Below are 21,863 nucleotides of genomic sequence, written 5' to 3' on the forward strand. Positions count from 1 at the left end.
CTCTTCACTCCCTGGGGAGTGGGGAGCATAAAAGTACAATGAAGGCGCAGTAAGACTGGCAAAAGATTGAGAAGTTTAAAATCGCGAAGTTTGGGCCATTGGTACATGCGCAAGAAAGAGTGCGCCGTCCGATGGCTAGTGGTTGTGACGTAACAATGCACATCTGTACATGACAATGGCCTCACGCTTTGGAGACACCGCCCGCAAACAGATCGAGAAGTTTCACGGAAAGTTTGCGGTCACACTGGCAAAACTTCGAGATATTAAAGATTGCAATCTTAAACTTCTTGATCTTTTGCCAGTCTGACCGCGCCTTAATAGGCCAATTTACTCTCACTTTCAAACTACAGTATATGCATACCTTTGTAACAAAAGCTGTTCTTGACATCCAGAAAACTTGCCCATCATAGCAAAAACTAAAGCAAGCAAACTGGATTCCAAGAACTGAATTCAGAGATTCAAAATCTGTTTTCAGCACGACGTCTCCCTCTTTGAGGTCACTACGTCAAAATCTCCCATTCTCCAGCTCGAGTTTATTTCTCTCGCTCTGTATGTGTCTCACTTAATATGTATGTTCTCCCGCTTACAGTAAATTCAGCTTTCTCCCGCTGAAATTTAGTTTCATCATACATTTTCAAAGGCAAGGCTAAGAAGGCACCACTGAGCATCTACAACCCTAGAGCTATGGTTGTAAGGGACGCCGCGCTTTGTTCTTATAATGCATTTGTGCTGCGTGTGAAATTAGTCTTCAGTTTGCTAGCGGGTCCTGCTGGGAGAATCTTCCTTTTAACCCTAACTAGGCCAGGCTATTTAGGTAGATCATAGAGCCGGGGGGGCCTCCCAGGCCCCCCCTCCAGATCTCCGCCGTCGACCGCGCAATCGCGACGAATATTGGCACACACATTGCCTTTGATGTAATCTAAAGTACCACAAAGTTAAATTTTTAAAAAATAATCATTTATGCTAAATTATGGTAATTTATGCATAATGATGCATGAAAGCAGACAATTTGGTATAAATCACTAAATAAAGCTCAAAATGGGCACATTTTTTGTGTAAATATTCTTTAGTATCATGAGCAAATATAAGAGAAAAAAATTGTGCCATCAGAAAAAATTTCTTAACTATTTTATTGTTTTTTTAATTTCTTATGTATTTCTTTGTTTTTTCGACTTTATGTTTTTTCGTTGTTTTTTCAATCAAATTTGTCCGCGACATTGTTCCGAACAAGAAAATATGTCAATAATTGATTTTAATCAATAAAACCCCCAAATAATCATGCTTTTATGAAATTTGCTTGTAAGCACAGTTTGCATTGAAATTGTACACAAATTCACGTTTTTGAGCAATTTTTGGTCTGACATGAACATACATATTTATGCGCAACTTCGGAACCGGGCACCCGGGCATCGCAAATTTGGTGTCAAAAGATGCGTGAGACTTGAAAGAAAAAAGTCAGGAAACGTCGTGGCGATAGCTTTTCGCGTTAGCGATACATCGCGCGGAACATTGAGGCCCCCCCAGCCTAGTTAGGGTTAAGAGATAATTGGGGTCAGAGTCTCTGTATTATATATCGAGTTTGTGAAGGTGAATGGAACAGCTTGTTGCCAGAAAATCAGAGGAAAAATAATCAATAACTTTGAATACATCAGCAAACTGATCTGAATTGAAAGCAGTTCATATTTATTTCACCTAACTCTTGAAACAGCATTATCAAACAAGAGGATATGCTTATCATGTTGAAAACTATGAGAGAGGGGGAAAGAATTTGATGTTTGCATATAAAATGTGGACTAGTTCTATTATGCTCACTGGACCAGGGACTGCTGATGTCTCAAGAAAAATATGTTTGCTGAGATACACACTACAGCCCAGAGTCACAAATCCATTATTTGAATACAGCCTGCGGACTAAAAATGGTGTGGAATCGTCATCCTTCACAAACGTTTCAGCACATGTCCGTGACTGGATGTCTGCTAGCAAATGCCATATATCATGCAGATTTACGTTATCAAAATGTGTATAATCCGTGGATGAAGTTCAAACTAAATTCCCTCCAACCTCTCACACAGGCCTGTTTGTGAATGCATGCAAAATGCTTATTCCCCTTTGGAGAGATCATATAGCTTGTGAAATCATCATATTGTCAATGTGGGGAGTTGTCCTAGGTGGGTAACAGAAGAAAAATGTGCAACCAACAAATGATGTAAGGAAATCAATTAACTTGCAGAGGGATTCTGGCAAGATTGTAAAATAATGTTGATACCAAGAATATTGGACTATTTGTTCACAATATTCACCCTGGGCCCCACTTCATAAAACTTGTTATATGTGACAAGTTGTGATACTTGTTTCAAGCTATTGAAATCCTTGCATCTGATTGGCTGAGAGCAAATTTTTCATAGAAATGTGGCAGTTGTCACAGATAACAAGTTTTATGAAACGGGCTACTGGTCAAGTCTACATGTATCTTGACACAAATTCTAAATATTGCCCCTCGAAGACTTTGCTTCTGTTTATCAATTGTACCCTGGGCCCCATTTCATAATACTTATTATCAGTGACAAGTTGTGATAGTTGTTACAAGCTACTGAAATCCTTGCATCTGATTGGATGAGAGCAAATTTGTCATAGAAAAGTGGCAATTGTCACAGATAGTCAAGTTTTATGAAATGTGGCCCTGTTCAGTTTAGTACATACATAACCTTCCTAACAATTGTCTTTTGGAGAGACATTTCACCTCCCCTCACCTCACCTCGCTTACCTTTAATTACGGCAAAGGAAAGCCTGCAATATAATGGCCTGCACATATGCAGGATTTTGTGCATTATTCTTCAGAGAAATTAAAGCTTTTCAGCGTGATGGAAAACAAAACAAAGATAAAAACAAAAGACACTATACAACTCCAGAAATATTAAAAGGAGAAGGAGAAATTGGCTGCACAAGGCTTAGCTCCCCTGTTGAAAGCTGGCGCACATTTCTACACCTGGAATGCCACAAAGAAGCTGCTATGGTGAAGTCAAGAAATTTATGATCTTGCATTCATTTCACGATGTCGCAAACTATACACATGGCAGATGTACGCGGAGAAATATACATATCCTGCTGCTCTCGGACAATCCACTTGAGACGCAGCCTTGCGGTCTGCTCAAAGTGAGTGGTTGATCTAAGTGGCTGTTCACAGCACGTACACATTTTACCCACAATGCACTGGTAGAGCGGTGCACGACCTCAGCTGATGCTCTCATCGTCCGAGTACTCCACCGTCCTCCAGCCTTTGCCTGGCTGAGGGAAACCACCTGGCAGATGGAGAGAGAGAAATAGGAGATATAGGGGAGTGGAGACAATAGACAAATAATGAGAGAAAAGAACAAGACAAATACAGAGAAAGGCACACAGAAAGAGAGGAAAGATAGATGGACAGATGGATAGATGGATAGAGAGAGAGAGAGAGAGAATCTCAGCTTGAATTCAGCATTTAACAAAATTTACATGTATTAGTATTGCACTGATCTCAAGACTGCAATTTTAAAGAGTTGACTCTAATCGCCAGGGTACGCAATGCACAGTTAATGTGACATCCCCTCTGCTTTTGGCCTGATTATCCTTTCGAGTATATTCAACAGAGAAAGCAAGGAGATTTAATTTCTTCACTATCCAAGAAAAAAATCAAACCTGAGGGGACATACTCTGTGGATCTTGCTCAGTGCGATTCAGTGTCCCTGATGATCTTGCTGGCTTAGTGCAACTTAAACCTACTGTGTGCCACATTAATATCCTGTTCATTATGTTTGGTTGTGAAGTTTGTGCACATTTGACTTAATGGCACAGAAAGGATCAACTAGTGGATTATAATTGCCAGTGTACCTTATGCAACACTCCAACTGTCTTTTGACCTGATTATTCTTTCCAGTTTACTTAAAGGACAAGTTCACCTTTATAAACATAAGGATTAAAAGAATGTAGCAAAATTAGTAGAACACATTGAAAGTTTGAGGAAAATCAGACCATCGGTTCAAAAGTTATGAATTTTTGAAGTTTTTGTGCAGTACCCGCTGGATGAGAAGACTACTGCAGTGCATGAATAACTTAGATGTCACATGCGTACAACAATATAAGGAAAATATAAAGAGAATTTCACAAAATTCCATCTTTTGAAAAAAGTACACATTCCCCTGACTCCTTACCGACAAATGTTATGGGTAATATTATTCCCCCTACCTTTAGAAAGAGGCAAGTCAAGTGCTCTTTTATTATGCGAAAAAAGTGAAAATTTGTTGAATTTTCTTTTACATTTTCTTTATACTGTTGTACGCATATGACTCACAAGCTGTAGTAGTCTCCTCATCCAGCGGTTCCAACACAAAAATTAAAAAAATTCATAACTTTTGTATCGATTGTCCGATTTTCCTCTAACTTTCACTGATGTGTTCTACTAATATTGTTACATTTTCTCAATCCTTATGTTTATGAAGGTGAACTTGTCCTTTAAAAGACAACGCAAGAAAGATATTTCATCATTATCCAAGAAATAATTTAATCTTGAGAGGACGTACTTGGTGGATCTCGCTCCGTGCGATTCAGGGCCCCCGACGATCTTGCCGGCTTGAGGACAGGCGCAGGGCGCACCGTTGCATCCATTCCACCAATCTGATTGGCCGTTACCCTGGAGGCGTCTCCCCCAGCTGCTGGCTGGGCCCAGTCGGGTCTGCCCGCCGGAGGATCATTTGACAGGTTCTGAGGGAACAGAGAATAATGACAAAAGGAAAGGATCACTGAGACAGTTCATAAAAGTTTTTCCCATAGAGAAATATTTGACCTGACATGCTGCAAAAAGAGAAATGCAATAGGTCAGACAAAATTTCGCATAAAACAAGAATGGCAAAGTCTGAGGAAGTTCATTTGCTGAGGGAGACTGAGAGTTTGGCAGCTTGATTCTTACCGATGCAGACCTAGCCCTCTTAAGCTTAGCATTGAACTGTGTTGATGGGAGAGTCCTGGATCCACTATTGCTACCTTTGGTCCCCGGGGAGCTGCCCGTCCTATCTGGGGTCACTGCGCCTTGCATTCGGGTTCTGCTGCCCTCCATTTTCTCCATTCGCTTTTGTCTGCATTTGTGTTGAGCAGCAAAGAAGAAAAAGGAAAATTCAACTACATATTGAAATCAAATTTTGCTAATTGAGAAAAATCATACAAGGAGATACCAATGAATGTTATCAAAATAAAATAAAAAATGTACAAAGTGATGGAATCTCAAAATGAACCTTCATTCCATCTCCAAGCTGAGTTTGAGTGCGAGTTTAACAAAAACATGACAAATATGAAAATTAGTCCCTGAGGTTTCATGCAAAAGTGTGATACTGGTAATATTCAATGTGATGATGATGTCACTGTCTTAGGAGTCGCCCATTACTTTCACACAGACCTTCAATTACTACAAGCAAAATATTTAACAGAAAGAAGAAATGGCATCTCTCATATTAAACTTAAATGCTATATATCGTCTGTGGTCATCCGAACCATCAATGCAATTTTCGTGCAAGAATGACGTTTAAAGAGTGCAATGTATTCGCCGAATTGCATTGTTAGGAATTACGTGAGAAATTGGAAGAGATCTACACGTATGTTTTTTCGGTTTGCAAAGACCGTTGTCATGTACCATGTATACAAAAGTTTTGTTGACTGCGTGCACTGTACTTGCAGTCAATGAACCATCGTATATCACTACGATTACGCGCACGGTCAATGCACCCTATATGCGACAATTTGTTGACAGCGTGCACTGTGTTTACAGTCATCGGAACTGTCATATATACGAGAGGAGGGCGTATCGCTGTGTTTTAACATGCCCCCCTATGGGGAAATTAACAAAATGAAATAATATGACTCTATAAAAGTGATAATTACAGAAAAATTACATCAAGTTAGAAACTGAAAATTTCATAATAATGTATAACGGAATGTCCACTATTGAAATGACTGAAAATCTCAAAATCAAAAATTTTACCGAAAATCAAGATTACTATGGTTCAGATGACCGCTGACGATATGTCATCATAAAGTACAAAAGACTGCATGAAAAAGTTTCATGGTACATTCGAAATAAAAATTGTATGTCAATGGCATAATTACTGCAATTATCTTACAGCAGATGTCGTTGCAACAAGTAATCACTGCCTTTAGAAAACAAGTATAAAAGCCATATTTAAAGATCCAATAATCTAGAACTGCTTGAACATTTGACCACAATACCACAGGTATACAGGTCAAAGGGAAAACAATGCCTGCTTTGTTTTAATCCCTTTCTTTCTCCGCTATCCCCCTTTCTCCCTAGACAAAAATTTACTAAACATAGCAGACAAGAAATGTTGAATATTAGCATATTATTATTATTACTTATTCGGCATTTGCAAAACAATACAAGTGATAACAGAGAAACAGAATAAACAAACAAAACAAAAGAAAACAAAGTGTCAGGCTTTCCCTTTTGAGCTTCCCGAAGGAGCCAGGTTGGATATAAACAGATAAATATGTTTTAATCTACACAATACTCTCTCATGACATGTAAACTGAAGGAAGCCATCAAATTGAACAGGATGATTGTTCTACAAACTCTGATGAAACTCTCCCAACCAACCTTGCTTTCAGAATCTCGTCTTCATTATCCAGGTAGTTATTGCGGAATGTATCCCGTGCGACGGGTGCGTTGGCCTTCCAGGGCTTGTGTTGGAGTGGTTTGGGCGGCTTGCTCTTTGTGGAGTACGAGGCCCAGGCTGTCTTCTTTGGGGGCGTGTTTGATTTGCTGATGTCATTCTCTGCGTTGTGACCATTCATTGTGGCTTGCTTCTTCTTTTCCTTGGGAGCATCCTTCAAGAGTAATGTACATGCAGTCCATATTCAGCACAAGATGAAAGAAAATAATTCAAAATAGACATGTGAAGATGAAAATAGCAGAAAAAGTGGGGGTTTTTTTGGGTTTTTTTTACAAACAACAAGATCTAGATCTTAACAATGATCAGAGATACAGTGCATTATGACGGGGAACTGATGATTATTGTTGTTATCATTATATCATTTTCTCCATAATTATTGTTATAAGTAGTAGCAGTACTACTCACTATTCCTACTACTAATCATTATAATAGTCATCATCATTATCATTATCTTTCTCATTATCATTATCTTCATCATTATCATTATCATTATCATCACCGTCATTCCCATCAATGTTATCACCTGCATCTAATGTAAAGGCACTATCACTGCTATTCATCATAACATTTTCATACATGTAACTTTTCTGTTTAGGTCACCTTTTTTCATGGGGTTCTCCCTTGATATGAGGGACTTGATGTGATGCCCAGAAAATAACTTTTGCATGATCTAATTTTTTTTTTTCCATTCAGTTAAAATGTAGCAAATTTCCATTAATAGCCATAACCAGAAACATCTTTGTAAAGACTCAAAGAGAGACACAACACATGCAAAGAGATGAATTTTCAACAGTCCGTATACACACAAATCACTTGCTTGATTCTGCAGGTTGATAAAGCACATCCCTGCTTACCTTAGGCGGGAGGTAGTGCAGGCTACGGACATTCTCCAAGTAGTGGCGTTTCCAGACCCCCGTCTCGTAGATGCTGGGGGTGAAGGTGAGGTACCATCCTAGCTTCAGGGCTTTGGGCATCCACAGCTGATCCAGCTCTGTCAGGAAATGCCAGTACCAGCAGACCTGAAAGTGGGTGAGAACAAAATCAAATGCTTGATGGTGAAAGCTGAAGACAGGAAAATGTTTGCCCAAGAATTGGGCCAGCATTGGGTGTATGCCACCTTAAAAGAAAAGAAAACAAAGTGAAACAAAATGAAACAACACAGATATATTGCAACAAAGGGCTCAGAGCACAGCTTTTTTTTTATAGATGACAAATAATCACATCTGGATTTCACCACAGGCAATCATAGCTTGACACTAGAATTTTGGACAGAATGTGCAGACATCCAGCACTGTATGATGGACACATGCTGACACGATGTTGCCTTGTAATGTGGTTTTCAACCATCTACCAGCTCATAAGCAACTGGCTGATGTTTTGCTTTGTTGTTGTTGTTTTTTTTCATCAGCAAGAATGAGACAGGTAGATCAAATATTCTTCAGCAATAACCCACATACAACATGCACATGTTTGGATTCCATCGAAAAAAAATTCTTTTATGTCCTCAAGGAAATAAAAATAACTTCGTACATTACATCTGTTTATAGAGTGGGTATAAGAATGTAGCCAATCAGAAGCGCTGAAATGACTCACATACGCTCTCTTTATTTATTTATTTATTCATTTTTGCGCTAATGCACGTGAGTGCAAAAAGTTTGCACCAAAAAAGCATAACTGGGCAAGTCCAAGATAAGGTCCCCTCAGAAGGCAAAATTTCATCTTTGCTCAATATTGACATGTTTGGTATCATTTTGAAGCTTATGAGTTGAAGTTTTGATTTCCGTGGAGGAAAAAATTATATTATGTAAATTTATGCAAATTTCAAGGGCTTCATTTGCATAAATGTGAAACACGGCGTTACGTATGGGACATTTATAAAAATTCATATTAATTCAAAGGAAAGCAAATGATATTTGATTAATATGTGGACATAAGAAGTTCATCACATAGTTTAACTTGGTATGAAAATTTAGGGATTATGCAAATGATTATGCAAATTAGCTCGTGTCCTATCATGAGATGTCCCATACGTAACAAAATGAGGTCATTTTTTTAGGTTTTTTCTGATATTGCTAAGGTTATTTTAATGCCCTTTTGGAAAGTTCTAATTTATTGTTTAGAGAAATTAAATACCAGAGAAAAAAGAAAAAAAAAAAGGAAAAGAAATACCTTTTATCAGGCATTGAAATAATGTTACGTATGGGACAAATGTGTTACGTATGGGACATCCTCATACATATTGCATGTGAATGCATGTAGCTAGCTGGGAAGGTCACTCAGTACACAAATGGTCAATCATCCTGGAGAAAGCATCCCAACATTGTAGCTACTTTTTGAGTTATAGACACTTGAAACAATACATGAACTTGACTGAACAATTTTCAGAAAGGGGGAAGGGAAAATGGCAAAATACACAATGAAAAATCAGCATTAAAGGAATGGTATAGTTTTTTTGTAGAAATGGGGATTCAGTTCTCAACATTTAAAGAGATGATTGGAAACCAATTATATGAATTACTTTACAATGTAAGAGCATAAAATCCTAAGACTAGAGGAATTCAAAGTTTATGTGATGGAGATCCAATTTGAAATGGTTGTGATATATATAGAAAAAAAAAAGTAAAATGATTTTTTTTTTTAATTGCAAGTGATACACAAATTGTCCTTATTCAGTTTTCAGTAGTAGCTACAACAAAATTCATGGGTATACATACTGAGGTGTGACTCGAATCAATGACCTGACAGCTAGACAGACATCACATACAATCTACTCGATCACTGGGGTTCCACGCAGCAGGTATTGCTTATTTATTAAACTTAATATTTCTTTTTTCAAGTTGTTTGTTATTGAAACTAAATGGCAAACTGCCCTTCATCAATGGAAGTAAACACTTTAAACCATTCAATTTTTCAGTAGTAACTATCCTGATAAAAATAGGGCATACATACTCAGGTTGGTCATAAAAAATATAGAATATGATTGAATGTGATTATGATGGTAAATATCTGGGGAATATTGTTCCCTTGTCAATCTGGATCAGCATTTGAGTAATTTCAACTGATTCCACTTCAATAATTATGCAAAAATTTGTTTATTGGTATTTTGCTAAATTATTTTGCAAAATACCCATAAACATGGTTCTCCACACACTAAACGAATGGGGGACAAAGGGCATGCATACCCAGGTTGGTCATAAAAATATAAAAATATGATTGAATGTGATTATGATGGTGAATACTTGGGGAATATTGTTTTTTTGACAATCTGGATCAGTATTTGAGTAGTTTCAACTGATTTTACTTCAATAATCATGCAAAATACCCATAAACATGGTGCTTCACACACTAAATGAATGGGGGACAAACTGTCCCATACGTAACTGTCCCATATGTAACACGTCATGTCTGTCTTTAATTAGAACCTGTAATTAGAGCCTTTTGCCTAATGACATGGAACTTACCTGTGATAATCTTGAGTGTTGTGACTTTCATCACAGTGAGTTACAAGTTGTAGAATGATATACTTTCAGAGAGTTTTGAGGTTGAAAAAAATGTTCCAAAAAACAAAATTTTTCTGGTCCCATACGTAACGGCACATATTTTCTCTTCTAGAATATAATTGTCAGGGTCATTTTTCTCAATTTTTTACATGATTATACTTCTTCTAGATATCAATCACCATGATGAAGTTCAATATGATCAAAGGCCATTAACACTATTTTTCATGTCATAAAAGTCTCTGAATGTCCCATACGTAACGTGCGCGTTATCTTGGACTTGCCCAACTGCAAAGCCTGTTATGCAATGGCAGATTACTGATTGTTCTGTAGCTTTGTGTGTGTGACGCAAATCCAAACAATCGCTTTGATTCACTTGGCCTCATTTGCACAGCTGATCATAGAGTGGCCCCAATGTATGAAGATACAAAGTTTTACCAACATAGTTCATGGACTCGATCTATACAACAAATAAGGCACAGATTTAAAGTAAGTGATGTCAGTGGAGATACAGCACACTCTCAATGTCATGCACTCTTAGGTTTTCAGTGTCATGCATGTTGCACCATCGTAAATACCTTCAATTGCGCGGCATCTACTTTCCCTGTGCATCATTTGTGTACCGGTACTACTCAACATCTTCACACAGAAGTAAACTTGACCCTCCCCCCCCCCAAAAAAAAAAAGGTGATGTCAAAGCACTGACCTGGGCACACCTGCAGAGACTGCGTGGGTCCAGAAAGGAGAAGATGTAGAGGTTGATAGCGCGGGGCAAAACCCTCGTGAAGTCTTGGCATTCGACGGGAAGCTTGGCCACCACGAAGCCCTTGGTGTACTGGAGCTGGGCCAGCGTGCACCTCTCCATGATGTCGGAGATGACGCTGCGCTTCTGGGCGTCTGTCCACTTATCAAACTGATGACATTGAGGAAAGGAAGGGTACAGTCATTATTAGATGGTGCATTTGTCTTGTGTAATGTCACATCTTCATTGTTTTTTGTTTTAATACCTGTCCATACATAGGTATTTGCACCTCCCACCATTTTCTCTGACAAGAACTGCAGACTGACAACTGAACATCCTCAAAAGGTGTCAATCATTGTCTTTCCAGTCTTTTTTTATTCTTTTTTCTTTTTTTTTACTGTGATCTCCACGGTGCATAAAAATACTTCTGAACACAACTGGAACCAGCGGTATAATCTCCAGCTGACTACACTGCGGGCGCTGTTTTTCATCTTATACCATAAATGTTTCCATTTGATATATAATACATTTATAGGTTGCATATAAAGACATATTTGATAAAAGATACATGTATTTTATAAAAATATGCACTACACAAAGGGTTCTAGAATCAAGTGTGGTGTGGATCATTCTATAAAGGTACAATGCAATCAAAAGTTTTTAGCCCTTAATCATATTTATTTCAAAGAAAGGATAGATCCAGTTATGAGAAGAATACCAAAGCTGTTATTCTAACAATTTTTTGTATTATTATCATCAAAATATTTTCTTGTTTGTGACTATGCAACAATTAATGCATGCAAATAATAACTGTTTTTTTCTCATTTACATGCTCTGTTGTAATCTTCACTGTTTAATATCATTGTACATATTATTGTAAGTACTGATTTTATTATTTGGACTTTGAATGAGATTGAAATTAAATTTTGTTTATTATCCGAGACAGTGTCAATTTCTTTCATTGATGTTCTTGCATTGAGTAAATGAATGATAAAGTGTGTGTTTACTGATAGCATACAGTATATTACATACATAAAAGAAACATAATCCTCTTACTGAATATGAATATTTGATATTATGGGCTAAATTTCTCCAAAGCTGACAGAATATCTCTACATGTACATATTAAGACAGACCCCAATTATCAGCCATCCTTCACTTTCATATTCACATAAATCCTTTGGCAAGACACAATTTTCTCAACAATTTCAGTAGCAGTAATGCCAGAATACTGGACACAGACTATAAAAAGCTCTCCATAATTATCAGTACAATTTTCTTCATGATTGTGTAACAAATGGAATTTTAGAAATAATAATTAAAATAATAAATTCTTGAATAGTTACTTAGTGACATTTATATTATCATTGCGATTAGATTACACTAGTTGACATGGAAGGAAATCAACATTGGGATCATTATCGCTACGCCGATTTATGCCGGCACTGATGATGAGAAAATAGTTGCCATGACAACATTGCAAAATTGTATGATAATGGACACGAGATGGCGCTACACAATGCCATACCCCGGGTTACGACAGTACTCCAAGATATAGCGTGCTGAATTATTTGTGTAAGCTATCAAATTCACTTACCCATTTCTGAATTATTTCCCTCCTTTCTTCAAACACCTGCCGAGAAAAGAAAAAAAAAAAGAAAGAGGAAAAGGAAAAAGGAGGACCTCTTTAACAACATTTCATGAATCAGGGACAGAGAATACAATCATAAATCACACCATCCATAATTCAACCATAATGCCAGCCAAATTAAGACAGCTGATTAGGTAGGTACGCTTCAGCACCCGGTCGAACCTAGACAGAAAGATCCGTCTGTCCGGAGGACTCTTTTTATATTTTGCCATTAACGCCGTAGACAGACGGAAGGTTGCAGTACCCATTGCTGTGTGGATGTTCTTAACCACTGTCTCTATGGAAAATTGAGTGAGGTACCTCACCCTTCTCGATTGGAGTCTAATTCACAGCCCTAGGTCGGCAAATTTAAGCTTGTATAGTGAAATTAGCTTTTTAAGAATACATTTCACTCACCAGATTAATGAATAATCCAACATTTTAGTAGAATTTTCAACGTAAAACACAGCCTGTCGCGTCGTCACGTTCAAACTGCAGAAACATACACTATGAATCTATTAGCCAATCACATGTGAGGTAGTTTCTACGTGTTTGTTTTACTAAAACACGTACCTCGCATGTGATTGGCTTACAGATTCGAAATGGCGACTTACAGCTTGCGAACGGCGATGTTGCGATATCGATAAAATTTCTGCGTTATAACCAAGTTTATGGGAGTATTTCGATTGCGCAATGTGAGAAATTTATCCCAAATATTGCTGCGTAATGTGTCATGTCATGTCAAACTTGTTTGAATGTAAAAAAGCTGTCTGAAATTTGGTTTATCGTAACGTTTGATCTGTGCGCGACTGCTCCACACAGGAGCCGCAATCATTGACTTCGGTCTGTATACGGAGGGGATCCGTGAAGCCAGACGCAGTCTCCGCGGAACATTCCCCGACGGACAGATACAGACCGATCTTTCGGTCAAGGTCGAACCCTGCCCCTGCCAGAGCAGAGCTGCCCTGGTGGAGGGTTTTTTTTTTTTGATTTACTTGCTTTTTGCATGGCTGAATTTGCCAAGTATGGAGAGCAAAATTTAATCTACATAGCTACATGTAAGCTGCAGCAAAGAGAAAAAAAAAATAGAGTAAACTTAGATAGATGTTCTACGGCCTAAAAACATAATAAAAATCTCTAGAAACAAAACTTTAACTTAGATCTAGTCCTGTTTCACTACTTGTTTAATTTTTCACTGTTTAGTGTTTCACTGCTTTGTTGAGCCCGAGGCAATGTCCCTAGAGAGCTAGGAAGGATATGGCAGGGACAAATTCATTCATAAATTTAACACCTGAACAATCCCTGATTTAGATAGGCCTGAGAACATCGTGTGTGCTTAGTCCCACTTTAGAACACACGCAGGAGTTACAAGCAGCAGGGGCAGGATTGTGCCCCTCCAGCCTGTTCATGAGGCCACGGGGTACAATATGAACAGACAGTAAGTAGTGCACAGCATGCATGCAGCAGCAGCAGCACTAACCCCGTCGCGGGGCGCTGTAACACAGTAACAGCGCCCCGAAGCATCCCATGCGATTTTTAGGAAGTACTGCGACGCGTACAATTCTGTCACAAACTCACCGTTCAAAACGACACATGGATTCGCAACAAAAAGCCACATGTTGTAATACCATAATGTTGAATATTTTAGCCGACTATGTATTACTCACCATTACCTCCGAAAACAAGAGAAATCGCCATCATCTTTGCTGGAACCCCACTCGACACTATCGACACTGCCGCTCGCCATTTTGAAAATATCACGTAAGTAAATTGATCTGGGCATGCGCAAATGAATATTCATGTTTACGTCATCTGCCATATATGTACATATGTACAATGTTGCTCGTAGTTCTCGGACCATTCATAGCTATCAGTATCATCATCATGGAGTTCAAAGATGCTATCAAGGAATTAGAGGAGGAGGCTGGAATTAAGTTTAAAGAGGAGCAGGTAGAAATAATGGAAAGCACAGTGAAACAGAAGGACACCTTAATGATATTGCCAACTGGGTTTGGCAAGAGCGTTTGTTTTGGTTTCCATCACCAAATCTTGGATAAAGTGAGTATGCAATGGCATCAATAAGTACAGTGAAAGTAGCAAACTGAAGCCATACAGGGTACTAGTTATGATTAGATATTTCAAATCATGATAATGATAATCATTATATCACTATCATAATCTTATATAATTTATCAAGCAAGGCAGGTTCTGATGACATATTAATAATATTAAAATATCGATCAATTAAAGCAAGCATGGTTATGAGATAAGGAAAAATGATTATTGATTGAACACGAATAGAAAGGCTTGCATTATTGTCACCTTCCCTCCCCAGGTATATAGTATCACGATCATGAGAATGAGTACTAGGGACATGACATAATAATTTAGTGCTTATTTTATTCCTAATGCGAATGAGAAGGAAGAGAATAAGTGTATGAATATGCTTGTACATTACCATCACCAATACATAAAAGGTGTATCACACACTCGTATGTATAAATAACAATATCAATATGAAGCTATAATTGAGTGTATAGTGTTATTAGATATAGTGTCGATAATAGTGCAAAAAAAAAGACACTAAATGTTTTGAAAATGACATAGGGAGCAGTGGAATACAATCCCCATGACCATATGGATGGATCTGAAAGGGTTACTTTCTAGTTTTTCATTAACCAATCCATCATACCTTTAAGATGAAAGCCAGTCTAAAACTTTATCTATATTTCATGAGAATGAAAAAAAAAATCCAGGAGAACACTGCAAAAATGATAAAATCAGATTTAAAAAAAAAGGAAATAATGACATTCTGATATAAAAATTTCGGAAGACACTTCTTGTCCCATTGCTATGAATGAATGAATGAATGAATGAATGAAGAAAATGAAGGACTACTCAGAGTCAACTTTATTGATCTGTATATCACAGTACATAGAAATTTAGCTTCCAGTTCATCCAACTTGTTACACACAAATAATCATTAAACACACATGCGTGCAGACACACACACACAATCAAACAGCAAGTGACATGCCCGAAAGAAAAAGACAGGAAAGGATTCCCATACGGTGGAATTCTTTGAAAAAAGAAAGGTCTCTTTAATAAATAATCAAACAATCCTGAAACATTGAAAATAGACAAGACATGTATGTAACAGAAGTGTATTCAAATCAAATCACAGCAGATAATAAACATGAAGCAAAAATGAATATGAGTCCCCAAGAAGCAGAGCTTGTGAGTGGAGCCCATTGTGAATGTACAACATTTTACAGTGTGAAAGGAAACTTGATTTATAGATGAGACATCTGGGACATTGCCCCTGCAGACTGTTAAAAAACAAACAAATAAAGAAACAAACAAAGAAACAAACATACCCTCTATCATGAAAATCACCTGTTATTTTCTTAATCCGTCATATCTCCAGATGTTCATTATGTGTGCACTTCCTTTATTGCAAATAAATAATGAACCACACATTCAAAATGTGCTTTAAAAACGAAATTAATAAGTGCCGGTAGGCCCGATAGTAAATCAGCGCCCAGCATGCGTTCTTTTTTGTTACATCTCATGAATATTCATTTCAGATCTCAGCGAGCCGTCCGGGTTATTTTCCACACGCATACATTGCGTATTATAGTATGTGCTACGTTTTATCCATATTCGCGCATGCGCTGTGTAAGTCGTACCACAATACGAAATGCGGTAGGACTTTAAAACCCTCGGATAAACTCTTTCACAGGGCTCTCAAAACAGATCATATTGTAAATCGACTTCGCCTGCTGTGATTGTAAGTATCTTATCTAAGAGTAAGGCTACTAATTTCAGTATAAAACCCTGTATTTTGGTCTCTGGTCACGTAAATGCTAAGCCATATCAGGTGCTTCCGTGACAGGATAGGCCTTGCTGTGCGACCCCTTTACGGTACGTATTTGTCCGTATGGGGTCGCTGCTGCGGTTACAGCAGCACGAGCACAGTGCTGCACTATCCAGTAGTGTGGCAGTGATTACATTACTAGAAGTGCTCACATGCATTTTAAGATGTGGGACTACACAATACACTCATAACACAAACGAACGAACCGCGACCGTAACATACCTTATCCTTGGTTGGTGCATGATTCATAGGAGTCCATGAACTGAACTTTATACGCGAATCGATGTTTTTCTTTTTATTTTCTATTCTTTTTTGCTCTGCTGACCATGCCATTTCAATAAGTTAGATGTTGGTTTTCAAAATAGATGCACGTCTCCTCGATCACAGTTCCGTTTCTAACGAAGCCCGTTAACTTATTTCGGCAGCTCAAACTGAATTTTCCGATTTCATTCTATGGTATCGTTAAACATAACCAAAATGAAGATCATTATGTCGTCATTTTGGTTATGCATTGACCCTTATAAACGGCGTGTATTTTCGTGCAACCAGTTATTCCAAATGCATAATATATCCTATGTAATGTTCCATGCGAGGAGAAGACTGAGTGTGAGAAATAACAACTCAGAGCCTTGATAAAAATATCATGTTGCTCTTCAAATTGAATAGAAGCTATTCAGTGTGAAAGGACACTTGAAATTTATGTATGTGTAACAATTAGAGTTGTGTATAGAACAGACGATACAGAGGTCTAAATAGATTATGACAGAGCTACCAAGTCTCACGCATTCTGCGTGAGACTCAAGCATTTAGGGTCTGTCTCACGATCTCACGCATGGCACCCCATTTTTCTCACGCATCTGGTGAAGTCTGCAATTTGGGCCAAAAATAAGGAGCATAGCTCAAAGGATTAAAGTGATAGTTGCAATTGAAGGTATATTTCCCTTTTGCCTTTCAAAATTAGTGAAAAATAGTCACTAAAGTATGCACCAGATCGCATCATTAAGAGCTAATAATTTTAAAAAGCTCCCTACCATGGGAGGGGGACACCCTCCTCGTTCGCGTGCGCATGCGCGCGAGCGCCGAGATGCCGAGTCATAAAAATCTCACTCATAAAAGTTTTTTGAACTTGGCATCTCTGTTATGATGATATATATGATCTCTACCGAAATAAACACATTGACGTTTTCTGCAACAAACTTCTGATAGCATGGGTGTGTAAAAGATGCCAGGGTGAAAGCTTCCCAGGGCAATTCTGATGCTGTTACGACGCATTTATTTTTAGGGCCTATGAGGCCCCTATCACCATCTCTAGTGCAGTGGCGGATCCAGAGGGGGGCGCAGGAGGCGCACGCTCCCTTTATTTATCGTTAAAAACAAAAGAAAAAAAGAAAAAAAATGAAATGAAACCCGGAAGTGGCACAAGAAGTATTAGTTGCACCCCCCCCCCCCCCCTTTACAGAATTCCTGGATCCGCCCCTGCAGTGTATAGGGCCTATCCTCGCGAAGTGTGTGCCACTATGAAACGGACAATAACTATTTCTTGTTCTGTAAAATGCAATGTATTAGAGAATATTGCCCAATGAACCCTAAACCTTGATACTGACTAATTTTTCTTTCTTTTGTGGCCTCTTTGGACTATTACTGTGACAGAAAAATCCGTGATTGGTGGCCCGACAATGAAATTTGGTGACCCGAAAATTAAATGAATAAAAGCACATAAAATTAATGATACATGACACCTCATGTATTCATGAAATTATCATAATCCTTAATGTCTTTTCGTGGAAGGTTTTCGACGTATAAAAGGTTTCGAATGGACGGAAAAATGGTAAAAAAACAATAAAAAAATAAACCTTTCAAAGATGTTAAAGACCTGCTGAATACCATCGGAACGTTATCTGCAGACGTCAGAAAACCTTCAAAAACCGTCTAGAACGTTCAAGCACCGTTTTAAAAAGTTTTGATATGACCCTTTCCAGAATTTTTTTGTGAACCTTTCATATCCATCTACAGAACGTCAAGATAAGAACGTCAACGTGTATAGCAAACGTTTTAAGAACGTTTTTTGAAAACTTGCAAAAAAAAAAAAGTTTTAGAACTTTTCAGGAATGTTTATAAACGTTTTATGAACGTTCAAAAAACGTTTCCAAAACCTTTAAAACCCTTAAAAACGTAATGCAATGGGTAAAAATAAGGATTAAATTGAATAACTATTCAGTTATGACATTATACATGTATAAAGACACAATCTGGGATTATAGTTTTCCCTATCCCAACATGTTCCTACAATTTCCTACCATCTAGCCAATGGCCGGCGGAACCGTGGGCCCCCACACTTTTTGTAGACCATACAAAGGAATACATAAGGTGTCATTACTTTGGACCCGCACACTTTTTTTTTTTTTTACCCGGAAGTACGTAAGTGGGTAAGTGGCACTAAATACAAATAGATTTTACAAATATCTTGAAGTGTGAGCGCCGCGGTATAAGGTTATGTTTTTATTAATTTTTTTTCTTTTGCTTGTCTGCTGAAGAAACCCGGAAATGGAAGGGGAGAGACGAGGTGAGGGCTTTTTTTTTTTTTTTTTTTTTTTTTTTTTGCTTGTTAGCTCATGAAACCCGGAAGTGGGTCCCCACACTTTTGAGACGCTTCGCCGGCCCTGTAGCCTACCTATACCTCCTTTTCCTATATAGCTAATATATCTGTATTACATTCATATCGGCAAAAATGTTGTATAATGCGTGAAGTAAAACTAAATCACACATACTATTAGGCCTATTAAAATATGAAAACACTTCTTTATAATACAATGAGATATTTGTGAATAATTATTGAACAATAACGTTAGTACAGTTTTCATGCAGTTAAAAAGTTTGAACTCAGCATAAAACGTTAGATTTCAGTGCCTTTTATCTATTTCTATACTTTTCAAGTTTCACGCATGATTATTCATGATATACAATGTACGTTAGGTAGCGGTCATTTAATTTGTAACATTTACAAACGTTTCATTTTTAACGTCCATTGACATTTTAAAAACGTATACTCAGTATTTCCAAAAAGCTGTGCTTTGCAGTAAATTCTATAAGTCCAAACTTTGACATCATGTATACACGCTTTAAAAACGTCCGTTTTAGACGAAGACGTACAGAATTAAAAAAAAAAAACCGTTCCGAAAACGTTTTTATGTTTGCTGGGGATATGTATAGTGCATGACTCTCGGGACGTACAGAAAAAAAAAAAACAACGTTCCGAAAACGTTATGTGTTTGCTGGGGATATGTATAGTGCATGACTCTCGGGAGATTTTATTGACTGATGGTAAACTTTCGACGAGTGAATATTGCATGAAACTTAATTTCACTGCAACGCACAGGGATGATCATATGCATCAGAACGTTCTGTCTGCATCTATATTAGGCCTGAAATATTATATTCATCACAATAATGCCGGATATTTTCAATCGCGTTGCTGATAGGCGGCTATACAGGTGCATACTGTTATTGCTGTTGTTCTGTTGTATAACTCTTTTCACTTAAAGGGGAAATCCAGTCCAAAAATAAGTTAGTCTGATAAAAAAAGAGTAAAATCTCACGAATTCAATGGTAAAAGGTTAACTAAAATCGGATGAAAAACAAGGAAGTTATGGAATTTTTGAAGTTTTGCTAATCTTTGCGAGACAGTTCTTGTATAAGAGTGGATATGAATATGCAAATGAGTGAGCTGACCATCGTCATACCCTCACAAAGATTTTCCATTTATCGTGTACAAAAAAAAAAAAAAAAAATGACGAAAATTCAAAGTTTCTGTCATTGAAATCTGAAACATGATGTTATTCCTGGTTGAATAACTTCAGAATAGTGACCAGGTAGGAACACGTATGTAAATCAGGATTTGAGCCTCGGGTATTGCGTTTGAATGAAAAACTGGAAATTTCAAAATTTTATGTACAAACTATATATGGCAAGTTGTGAGGGGATGCTCACTTTGCCATTTGCATATAGTTTTATTGACCGTTCAAGAACTGTTTCCTGAAAAATGTTAAATTCTATTCCTTATTTTTCACCCGATTTCGATCAAAATCATACCGTTGAACTCGTAATATTTTACTCTTTCTTTTCTGACTAACTTATATTTGGACTGGATTTCCCCTTTAAGGGCAAGATGCCCTATCGGCGTGTGAATACAAAATAGATTGGTGCTGCACAGCACTAAGAGTTTCCGGAGAGTATTACTACCGGCATAATACATTTTGATTGCTCGATATTGGCCATTGTCCGGTGGCCCGGGGCCACGGTTGGGCCACGTCACCAAACTTCCAGAAAATATTATCTTATGGTAGCCCAACCGGGCAGCTAAAAGTGATAATGTTATTTTAGTTGTTCGGGTCATCAAAATTGTAAGATTTCCACTAGCCTTCGGTAGCGGCGTATCTAAAACGGCGCCCGGGGCAAGCGCGAAAATTGCGCCCCTAATTTCTGAAAAAGTGTTCAATCCCAACCCCATCCCGGTGAAAGGGACTTTACACATGATATGCTTTTTCAAGCACTTAAAGGGGTCTTTTGAAGGTGATTTAAATGTAATAAATTTTGATAAATTTTGGCGAGAGAGCGCAACGAGTGAGCCAAATCTTTTTTTTTTATATTTCAGCTTACAAAACATGGCATTCTTGTCATTGTTTGGTTATCATATCTTAAAATTCTAATCAAGATATAGTGACGGCCTTATAGATAACGATTTATACCAACAAACTGAGAACTTGAAAAAAATACTTTAAATTAGTACGCACGAGTGAGCCGAAATTTGTATATTTCCGCGTCATCATCACGTTTTCTTCTTATCTTTTTCTTCTTTTTTTTTGGATAAATTTTGGCGAGCGAGCGTAGCGAGCGAGCCGAAAATTTTTGTATTTCACCTTACAAAACATGGAATTCTTGTCATTTTTTGCTTATTAAATCTTAAAATTTTAATCAAGATATAGTGACGGCCTTATAGATAACGATTTACACCAACAAACTGGGGACTTGAAAAAATACTTTAAAATAGTACGCACGAGTGAGCCGAAATTTGTATATTTCCGCGTCATCATCACGTTTTCTTCTTATCTTTTTCTTCCTTTTTTTTTGGGATAAATTTTGGCGAGTGAGCGTAGCGAGCTAGCCGAGAATCTTTGTATTTCAGCTTTCAAAACATGGAATTCTTGTCATTTTTTGCTTATTAAATCTTAAAATTTTAATCAAGATATAGTGACGGCCTTATAGATAACGATTTACACCAACAAACTGGGGACTTGAAAAAATACATTAAATTATACGCGCGAGTGAGCCGAAATTTGTATATTTCCGCGTCTTCATCACGTTTTGTTCTTATCTTTTTGGGGGGATAAATTTTGGCGAGCGAGCG

At 37.7% G+C, this 21,863-nt stretch overlaps 1 protein-coding gene across 1 annotated transcript; it reads right to left on the reverse strand.

Annotated features, from left to right (window-relative positions):
* Positions 1-2,830: 2,830 nt before the first annotated feature.
* On the reverse strand, positions 2,831-16,832 carry LOC139723452 (F-box only protein 16-like). Its single transcript, XM_071634695.1, has 8 exons — positions 16,682-16,832; positions 12,550-12,585; positions 10,917-11,123; positions 7,568-7,732; positions 6,638-6,867; positions 4,943-5,108; positions 4,557-4,737; positions 2,831-3,299 (listed from the first exon to the last, which is right to left on the reverse strand). Exons 1-8 carry the CDS (start codon positions 16,790-16,792, stop codon positions 3,232-3,234), a joined length of 1,164 nt encoding a protein of 387 aa, XP_071490796.1. The 5' UTR covers positions 16,793-16,832; the 3' UTR covers positions 2,831-3,231.
* Between the last annotated feature and the right edge of the window lie 5,031 nt (positions 16,833-21,863).

Source organism: Diadema antillarum, unplaced genomic scaffold, assembly GCF_040938485.1.
Source record: "Diadema antillarum isolate AM-2024a unplaced genomic scaffold, OU_Dant_1.0 scf00000191, whole genome shotgun sequence".
In the NCBI taxonomy this organism is placed as follows: Eukaryota; Metazoa; Echinodermata; class Echinoidea; order Diadematoida; family Diadematidae; genus Diadema; species Diadema antillarum.

Coding starts and splice junctions, on each gene's coding strand:
- LOC139723452 (XM_071634695.1), bottom strand. CDS start 16,792: ATGGCATGGTCAGCAGAGCAAAAAAGAATAGAAAATAAAAAGAAAAAC. Junction 11,124..12,549: donor GGGAAATAATTCAGAAATGG/GTAAGTGAATTT, acceptor CAATGTCATCAG/TTTGATAAGTGGACAGACGC. Junction 3,300..4,556: donor CACGGAGCGAGATCCACCAA/GTACGTCCTCTC, acceptor TCCATCTGCCAG/GTGGTTTCCCTCAGCCAGGC.